This window comes from Trypanosoma equiperdum (assembly GCF_001457755.1).
Source record: "Trypanosoma equiperdum strain OVI genome assembly, contig: ctg_103, whole genome shotgun sequence".
Taxonomy (NCBI): domain Eukaryota; phylum Euglenozoa; class Kinetoplastea; order Trypanosomatida; family Trypanosomatidae; genus Trypanosoma; species Trypanosoma equiperdum.
The window spans coordinates 12,681-22,188 of record NW_027122994.1 but is presented as its reverse complement, the minus strand read 5'-3'; the positions used below and the strand labels follow the sequence as shown (position 1 = coordinate 22,188).

General features: G+C 46.0%; 5 protein-coding genes across 5 annotated transcripts; all 5 read right to left on the bottom strand.

Annotated features, from left to right (window-relative positions):
- Positions 1-63: 63 nt before the first annotated feature.
- TEOVI_000006000 (uncharacterized protein) lies at positions 64-1,095 on the bottom strand (the record flags this gene model as incomplete). The annotated part of the gene is made up of 1 exon (XM_067220007.1): positions 64-1,095. One exon carries the CDS (start codon positions 1,093-1,095, stop codon positions 64-66), a length of 1,032 nt encoding a protein of 343 aa, XP_067076108.1.
- Positions 1,096-2,240: 1,145 nt separating this feature from the next.
- Positions 2,241-3,482, bottom strand: TEOVI_000005900 (Zeta toxin, putative; the record flags this gene model as incomplete). Its single annotated transcript, XM_067220006.1, has 1 exon — positions 2,241-3,482. One exon carries the CDS (start codon positions 3,480-3,482, stop codon positions 2,241-2,243), a length of 1,242 nt encoding a protein of 413 aa, XP_067076107.1.
- Positions 3,483-4,427: 945 nt separating this feature from the next.
- Positions 4,428-5,783, bottom strand: TEOVI_000005800 (chaperone protein DNAj, putative; the record flags this gene model as incomplete). The annotated part of the gene is made up of 1 exon (XM_067220005.1): positions 4,428-5,783. The coding sequence occupies one exon, from the start codon at positions 5,781-5,783 to the stop codon at positions 4,428-4,430; it is 1,356 nt and encodes a 451-aa protein (XP_067076106.1).
- Positions 5,784-6,583: 800 nt separating this feature from the next.
- TEOVI_000005700 (putative zinc finger protein) lies at positions 6,584-7,756 on the bottom strand (the record flags this gene model as incomplete). Its single annotated transcript, XM_067220004.1, has 1 exon — positions 6,584-7,756. The coding sequence occupies one exon, from the start codon at positions 7,754-7,756 to the stop codon at positions 6,584-6,586; it is 1,173 nt and encodes a 390-aa protein (XP_067076105.1).
- Positions 7,757-8,107: 351 nt separating this feature from the next.
- Positions 8,108-9,292, bottom strand: TEOVI_000005600 (uncharacterized protein; the record flags this gene model as incomplete). The annotated part of the gene is made up of 1 exon (XM_067220003.1): positions 8,108-9,292. One exon carries the CDS (start codon positions 9,290-9,292, stop codon positions 8,108-8,110), a length of 1,185 nt encoding a protein of 394 aa, XP_067076104.1.
- Positions 9,293-9,508: the final 216 nt, after the last annotated feature.

The window sequence follows — 9,508 nt, the reverse complement described above, 5'->3', positions numbered from 1 at the left end:
TTTTTTTTTTACCTTCCCACATCCATATTCTTCTCTTCAACTTCACGTAATTTTCGTCGTCATTTATGAGGTAATTTTCTTTGTTTCTTCCACTACTGGCTTATCCTCAAGGTCTTTACGCGCTTCCTCAATCAAATCAACAATTTGTGTGTTCATTGGATGATCTTCTCTCCCCTTTTCAAGTAACTGAACCACCTCTTTAAGTTTGTTCAACATACGTAATGCAAAGGCCCCATGTATATACCCCTGTATATTCCCAGATACTTGAACAGCTTCATTTGCGCATTGGACGGCTTCTTCGAACTTCCGCTGATGCACGAGAATCCCCGCTTTCATTCCTAGTAGGCCACCGTGGCGTGAAGGCTCAACCACATAATCCAGGCATACGTCCACACACCGCACAGCACTGCTCAAATCACCGTTTTGTACGTTGGCGAGTGCCATTGCAGACACCACCCTTATGAAGAGCGTAACATCCATTGGTTCATGCTCCTCTTTTGCCACCATTATAACAGGTCCAGACTTCGACGTATCCGATGGCTTATCATCCGAGGACGCTTCCTGCAAGGTGGCAGCATCGTCAGAAACATTTTCTAATGTGTCCTTTCCTCGAGTCGTTTTACTTATGTTGGCACGCTTACCAACGCGTAACGAGCAGCCACTGCGCTCTACCTCTTCTACAAGTTCACGAAAATTTTCCGTGAAGTTAGAGACCAGTTCATGCGGCTGGTGCCCACCACTCATACTGGAACATGGATAAAGCAAGTAACTTAGTGGCCGTTGGGCGATAAGGTCTTTGCATCCGTACTCTTGGAGGATTTTGTCCAGATGTGGCGCGATACTCGGCGTCGGCCGCTTGTTTTCGATCTCGCGCAAGATTTTATAACCAAGTTCAACTACAACATCACGTGCAGTATTCTCTTGCAGCACGGCGCGCTGTTCCTGAAGACTTTCCTCAATCACCTCTGGCACATAACTTTTAACGCGTTCATCACGGGTTTGTGGCTTATTCCACAGCGAAGTAAAGAAATTATTTTTATCGGATTTGAAATTCTGAAAGAATCCGCCCCTCTTCCGCAGCGTGCGGCGAAGCATATAATTTTGCTCGAAGTCCTATCAACAATGAGAATAATTACAGTTATAATAAGGGGGGTTGTAGTTCCCTTGTTGTATTGCTCCTAATGTTGTTTTGTGCCTTTATCTCAAAGAAGTACGTAACGAAAGAATTTAGTGAACACCACCGAGCCAATACACGAAAAAAAAACAAAAGCAATGTGAGTCAATAGCAACAGAGCATAGCATGAGCATTAGCAATCACTACGATACGAAAAGTTATTGTGAAATCAACAGGGAGTGTGTATAGGAGCGTTTTTTTCAGATTATTGCCATTATTAACAAATTGTTCGGGAAGCGGGGATACGTTTCTAAGTGTGGGTTCGTGCAACTGCCGGTTGCGAAAATATGAAAACAAATGGTGAATGTCATTGTCCATCGCAATATTAGGGGGAATCCCATTCATCGGTGAGGAAACTACCGGCTTTATCAAATAAACACATTAAACCTCATTTTTTTTTTTAAAGCTCTCCTCAGCTCAAAAAGGGTCGAAAGCATATTTTAACATAAGATGCAAAGTTTGTCACCATATGAAGGACTTTCATTTGAGGTGAAAGCCCATGACACAGTATGAAATCCTCACCAAAAATGGGCACGCATGAGTACGGAAAGGAACGCAGAGGTGGAATCTCGCTGCCGTTGAATAAATCCAAAAGTGACTAAAAGCACCATACTGGACGACCTAATAACAGCTGAAACGTTCCCCATGCCGTGCTAATATCATCGGTGCGAGCGGGTTGAACATTTTACCTTTTTTTTTTTTACTTCGGTGCCTCATTTGTTGTTTTCAATTACACAAACAAAGAGAAAAGAGGGAGAAACACATGGTGTTATATATTTTAATGTGTGCGTGTACATGTTCAAAAAAAAAATAAACAGAGCAGAACAGAAGAAAATGCATTAAATGTGTGGTTAATGTGGCAACATGAGAGAAGGGAGACACATCCAAAATTGTGCGCGCGAATTGGTCTTATTTTCAACTGGCAAAAAATTAAAAAAAAACTAGCACCCTCTCCCACGTGTGGACGCAAAGGACGAAAGGGGAAAGGTTCCCATAGCAAAAAAAAACAAAGCATCGTGATCATCCACCTAGATGGTGGGACAAAAAAAAGGTTTTTGACATCAAATCACGTATCGTTAGTAGGCGACATGTATTCGGAATCCATTGCTTGACACCAAACTACGTTTCCATGCTCCAAATTTAGTGGTCCTTTTTGTTTCAGTGCGCTGATTATTCGGTCTAAAATAAGACCGTGCATGGACTCACATACCCTTGAGGATGCAGCCATGCTGTTCGTTACACCATATACGGGAACTATTTCTGCATTGTCTTGTGATAACCTTAACTGTCGTGTATCACAAGTAGAGGAAGTCTCATTACTGTACGATTCACTAAGATCCCGTACGGAGGTTGAGTCACCGGTAGCTGGGTCACACAAACTGTCATCAATACAATGGAGCTGCATGGCACTGCTGTCACCTCGTAACACTCGGAGGTGTTCCCCTTCAATAGCCCTCAACCGACACTGAACCCATTCCAGAGCACCATTGTAATTATCGGTATAGGAAAGAGGAAGTACACTGCGATACGTGGAGACAAGCCGTTCAACTGCAAAGTTGCGAGACATTTCATCAGAGCTGATATGAAATGCCACTGCAATAACACCACGTTGGGATTGAAAGCTATCCAACAGGTAATTGTGGTACAGTGAGAGGTCAATAAGACTCCCCTCCACTATGAGAACTTTCCCCTCCACTAACGCTTTTTCTACCTCTCCTTCCACTAACGAGCGAATGGCTCTCGTAAGCGTTCGCCACAGCCGCACAAAATCATCAACCGCTAACGTGTCACTCAACCATAGCGAATGTTCGCTTACACATGGTAACACTCTTTCATCGGAAAGCTCAACCAGATCACCGCGCAGAGCACTAGATGGGTACGCATGGTGCGTTGCTCTAAGAATATCGAGCAACAAGTCCGTACTGACAATGTTGTGCGTATTCAGTCTCACACTCAGAGAACGTGCCATAGAGGTTTTGCCACAGCACCCACTCCCGGCCATGAAAACAATAAGCGGGGTGCGCTCAATGAAAAAACGAGTCATAACCGGAAGAAGGCGTGTAAACGCGGCCCCGTAACCGTGTTGCGCCATTGTTGAGAGAGTGGCAGCCTCCAGCTCCCTCTGCGATATATCAAGCCTTTCCTGATCCACCAACGATTTCTTTAGCGCAAGGCTCACGCAAACTGCCGCTGTGGTTGGTAACTTACATGCTGTAAGCATTTTTGACAGTATGAAGCGCGACAGTATATAGTAATGCTCATCATCGAGATGAACTTTCACCTTAACTCGGTCATACTTTGAACCCATTTAAATGTTCTTTCAGCACACCCCCGCTACTTTGCAATGCTGCTTTTTCCCCCCTCTGCACGCTAAGAATGAGTTCCAACACACAGTGGGTTCTACCGACCAAAAAATGTAAATATGTTTGAAAACCAGTGAAAAGGGAAGCAGCATATCAGTCAATGCTCACAGATGGTATCTCTGCAATGTGCACGTGTACACAGCAACACACGCATATGAATCTAACCATACACAGACATCATTGCCGAGTCTGATATCGTAAGTAAAAGTAGTGATAATTTCATTTTAATATTGTTACCGTTATGTTTTAAAATGGTATGTACGATTAAATTTCGTGTGAGTAACCTGCTGTCAACTGCATGCCTGGGAGTTAGTCGGCCCTCACATCCTCTTCTCACCCCACTCTATAATTCATTCGCTCACTAATTTCTCCCCCTCCCTCTATTATTTCTCCCTGATGCAGGTATCGAATCGTAACTCTTTCTTCCATTCCCTGTTTTTTATGCGTTGTGCGTCTGAGATTATTTACACTCCCACCGGCTCATGTTGGTTGCTGACACACTCAAAACGTCGAGAAAGGGGGGGGGAGACGTATGGACGGGAAGGGGGAGGGAGAAAGAAACGAACAAACAAACAAGAGAAGCGGCAAACTAATAAAAATCAACAATTTTGGTCGCAGCTTATGTGTGGAAAAAATGTACGATGCAAACCCCTGCTCACACAAACACAGATAAACAAGCAGACGTTATACCACCACAGGTGCGGTGAAGACTATAAGAAGTGGAAATAAGCAGGGTCTCCCTCCAGTAAGCTTCACGACAAGAACACCAACAACACCGAGAAATATACAGTAAATTTAGTTGAATGTAGACGTTAGCCTTCATGTACTGTGAGAATTAACAAAAAAAACACAATAAAAAGGAAGCACTCCGATATCCTCCTAAAGAAAGACTACTGATGAACGCACTCGGCTGTATGTTGCTTACGACCACTGCGGCGGCGGCCGTTACCTTGCTGTGATCCACCTCCCCGTTCTGAGTCCCAGTTGCTATGTAATGCCTCCTCCATTTCCCGTACGCCTCCTCGAAGCACAGATGCTGTGACAGTTTTGTCAGAACCGCTGTCTGGGTCTTTCTTCTTTGGTTCTCCAAACGCTTTCTTGACAGCTTCCTTTTGCTGATCCGTGAGGGTACGGGGCAATTTGAGTTTCGTAACGATGTAGAGGTCTCCATTACCGCCACTGGAGTTCGGCATGCCCTCACCAGCCACCCTCAAAACACTGTTCGGCTGCAGCACAGAACTTTTTGGTGACTTCACAGTAATTGAACGACCATCAAGCGTTTTCAGTGACAGATCAAACTCCAACAACGCTTCCGAAAGGGTGACATCCCTCTCCACCACAAGATCATTTCCCCGACGCTTGAAGACATTGTGTTCTTCGACTTCAACATGCACGTGTAAGTCACCGGGCTCGGCCTCAGGCATTGTGCCACCCTCACCTCGTACAACCAACGTGACGTCTGGCGGTACGCCAGCGGGAATGTCAATGCTTACGCTTTGCACGAGGTGCCGGTAGCCCATGCCTTTGCACTTGGGGCACTTGTCGTCGGGTTTTGCGACGGTACCCGCTCCACCACAGCGTGGGCACTGTGACACTGTCTGCTGTACCATACCTGGTCCAAAACGATGATGCTGCACGACGTGGCCGCTTCCATCACATTCAGAACACTTTGGTTTTTTCTTCTGACTCTTCGTTCCGAATCCACGGCAATCTGAGCAAACAACTGGACGATTAACGCGAGGGGATTTCGACGCACCTTTATAGACCTCCTCCAACGTCATCCTCAATGTAACCTCCAGCGGGGGCACCTGAGGTGGGCCGGCAGACCTATTACCACCAAAACCTCCCATGCCACCTTTGAAGAACTCCGCAAAAATATCTTCCGCACTACGTCCACCAAAGCCACCCATGCCGCCACCCGCGTTCATGTTGGCTGCGGCTTCAGAACCGTACTGATCATAAATGCGGCGCTTCTCCTCGTTACTGAGGCATTCGTATGCCTCTGCCACTTCTGCAAAGTCCTCTTTATTACCACCTTGATCAGGGTGGGTCTCGAGGGCGCGCTTGCGGTACGCCTTCTTAATGTCACTTTGACTGGCGGATTGACTGACCCCCAATATTTTGTAGTAGTCTTTGTTACTACTAGATTGGCGCTTGGAAACATTCGCAAAGGCTGCCGTTGCTGCTGTTGGCGGTGCCGCGGCAAGGCGTCGCCAAATCGAAGAGACGGACGTGAACCGCAACATGAGGGTTATCTAACAACAAATTCGAAGGCTCGCAGTCTTCTCTTTTCCTTTAATAATTCGGTGTTCGTATGTGGCCCTGATGCGCACGTACCAGTTCCGTTTCTCCCAGCTCTTTGTCAAGTTAGAAAAGCAATAATAATAATAGTAATAAAGCTTCTTCACTTTTATCTTTTACTTCTACTGTTTATTATGTCCCCTCCCACGGTCAAAGCTACGGTCCAGTGGTTTATTCACCACCTTAATCCACAGGCTTCCGAAGGAAAGAGGTGTTTAAACTCTTTCTTCCTCCAGAACAGTAAAAGGGAATGGGATCCGCACCTGTACAACCTGCTGCAACTTGAAATATATAGGTATTTATATTGACCTAGATTGGAAACCCTTTCACTTTTTCGTTTCCCTTTCTTCTCCTAAGGTGGAGCTTCAAAGGAATACTCAGCCTCTATTCGATGATGGAAAGCCAAGACAAGAAACGAAGATTATATGATAAAGTAACGACAAAATGCGGTACAAGCTATGTATGACGAAAAATTGTTAATAACAAATGTATAAATACATTTTTGTATAACCGCATGCAAGCATATACGCCAGTAACACAACGCTGAAATGACTGCGACGGATCAAAAATTTACAATAACTACCTTCTTTTGTCATCCAGTGCGGTAACGCACATTCACTGGATCCCTCCATTCTCTTCCAACAAACCCTTCAAAAATTAAAGGATAAGAGAAAGAGAGAGCCGAAGAAGAGGCGTATTTGTTGCTGATATCCGCTGTCCCAGTAACAAAAAAAAACCGTTTCGTTCAATGTAAAGAATTTTCCCCCAAACGTTTCTGTTGCCAAATAACTTTGTGACAATTGGCGCTGCTATGGGGGCCACCACAGTGCTTGCACGGGTTAGTGCGAAAACAACTGGTGCCCGTATGCCCGAGTTGACCGCACTTTTCGCACGTTAAGAGCTGCGGATGTTTCTTGAAGCAGTTGCGTGCGGTGTGACCGACTTCCCCACAGAAAGAGCATTTTGCCTTCCCATTTTGCTTTTTGAAGCATTCAGCCTCTGTATGCCCCTTAGCCCCGCAGAAGTGACAACCTCCACCTGGTCCAATGTACCGTTCGAGCCACGCCCTATTTACTTCAGCAGGTGTGGCATCTGCCTCCGTTATCACTGGTTTCCCCACGGCGTAATGTTCAACATATTGGGCAGTGAGTCGCTCCACTGCAACAACATCCACTGGAACATCTTTGTTTCCCACAAGGTAATTGGAAAGCAGCAAAATGTGCCGCACATCACCCGCAGCGTACTCAAGGAAATGGTCCGGCAGGGGTCGAATGTCCCAAACGGGGCGGTTGCCAAGTGTCATAGCGGTTTGAACTGCAGAGTCTCCTTCCTGTCGTGTGAGGCCAGCGACACTCTTCAGCACGTACCCCATTCCCGAGCGGCGGTTTACACTGCGCAATTTCCACTGAATGGCAGTGAAGAAAACTTGCAGATCTAAAACACCCTCCGGTTTTACCCCAAGTTGGCAACTGAGTGCTTCCACATCACGTCTGCAGTCAAAGAACAGCTTCCTTATCTCTCTATCACTCAGTAAGGATTGCATGTCTTTGACAAACACATCAGGTGTTAGGGTGAGAACGTCGAACAAAAACACTACAGGTTTGGCATCTGAGCATGCCTGAACCAGTGATATACGTCCAAGCTGCTTCGCTTGGTCCGTTGTACAAAAAGCCTCGATGTCCAGAGCAATCGAGCGAGCACCTTGTAGCGAAGTAACAGCCTCTTTTAGTTTCTCATGTGTATCTACGACTCGGTATGGGTATTTCAAAATCATTGAAGAAGAGGACGTTGCTGATGATGTACTCAACGGCTGTGTAGGCGCGGTGCAACTTTTGGCATCTGTCCCCAAGCCACTGGCTGGGAGTCGAACGATCCGCGAGGTTCTCCATAACCGCACGATTCCTATAGTCCTGAACATGTCGCTGATATTTCGCCTTTGTGCTAGTAAAATGTTTCATACAACAGAAGGGAATAGGGATAATAAACACTAGGGTATGTTTGTGTGGTAATCAACGGTAGACGGCTATGTAAATACAAGTAGGCCGACGTCGTTTACTTCCCATTCACCAATCAAGCGATCAAGCAACTCCCTATGTGAATAGTACGATTTCAGTTGTCCATTCAGCATCGGGAAATTCTGCAAAAAATAACAACTATACCAACAAGCAAACACTGCGACGGAGTGCCTCCAAAAAACAGAGCAACCGTAATGATGATCACATACACGTTCACAAAGGAAAGGGGAGATGATGATACACACCTATCATATTTACGTTACTCTCAGCATCTCCACGTAATTTTTCACCATGAAAAGGAAAACGCCCTCGTTACGCACTGACTCTGTTGTAGGCTTTTCCTCCACCCACTTTTCATACGTCTCCACCGTCGGCGGGCGACCAAATATCAAGGATTCTGGTTGAAGCAGTAGTGAGCGTGGTTTGTCAAAGTCACGAGGGCCGTCAAAGTGCAGCACCACGAGCGCCGCATCACTTTCCTTGACAGACGGTGCGGGTCGTAAAATACGGCACGCCATTGACGACAATATATTATGCAGATAAAATGGAGTTCGAATGGCATCGATGTGGCGAATTGAATTCCGATAGTTACCGAACCAAACGTTTCCAGGACGTATGCCCCAGCCCCATTCATACCGTGCTGACCCATATACCCGAAGGGCACTGCCCGGGGGTATAATAACGTCCACATCATGTGACGTCCAAGATCGCATCAGCACCTCTTTCACAAATGAACATCGTGAGCGCAACAGTGGCGCAAATGTTACTACGGTGGCATTTTGATCCCGTCGTAGAGGAATGACAACATAATCGTGACCATCAAAGGCCTTCGTTGGTTTTGGTTCGTGGTAAAACCTCCCGCTGGGCGAATACTCGACATAAACGTGACGAAGACGACCTAACCCCTCAAATTTCCTCTGCATCTTGTTTACCATGTACCGCAGTGAGGAAGGCATTTTATGATGCTTAATGCGATCTCCTGTTTCCCATGGTGCCTTCATCAACTGAATGTCTTCTGCATGATCCGAAATAATTGCAATATCACTGTAAAAACCGATATCTACTCCTTCTGACTGAGCCTGGGATTCGGCAAACGCAACCTTTCGAAGGTCCACCTTTTGTCCATACAATGCAATCCAACGTTTCACTTCGTCCAGCAATGCGCCACCCTCATCACCCGATAATACATCAGGGGAGACAAATAATCCCGTAACTTTCTTAGCTGTTGGTAACTGTCCCTCCGGTAACGGCCACTCGGGAGGAGTGACGTGGCGGATAAATTCCATATCCGCATCCGTGAGGGGCGGGTAGGCGCCCCCATCGGGGTCCATCAGTTCTTCACGCCATTGATATGCCAGACGTTTACGAGACGCGACAAAACCCCCAGCGAGCACCGCGGGTATTCCAAATCCGATAAACCACGTGCCTGCACCGAGCATTTGTAAACGCTACTTTAGAATACATGCTGAAAACCAGAAAAAAAACCAAAAAAAAGTACGTCGTGAGACAAATCTTATGGTGACGGTGAAAAATAGCAGTTTGAAGAAGAATCTCATTAAACAAACGCGTGATGGCGCAGACTTTTTCAACATCAACATACCGTAGGGGACAGCCGATACTCCCCTCAATAACAAATAAAAAAAATTCCCCTTAAA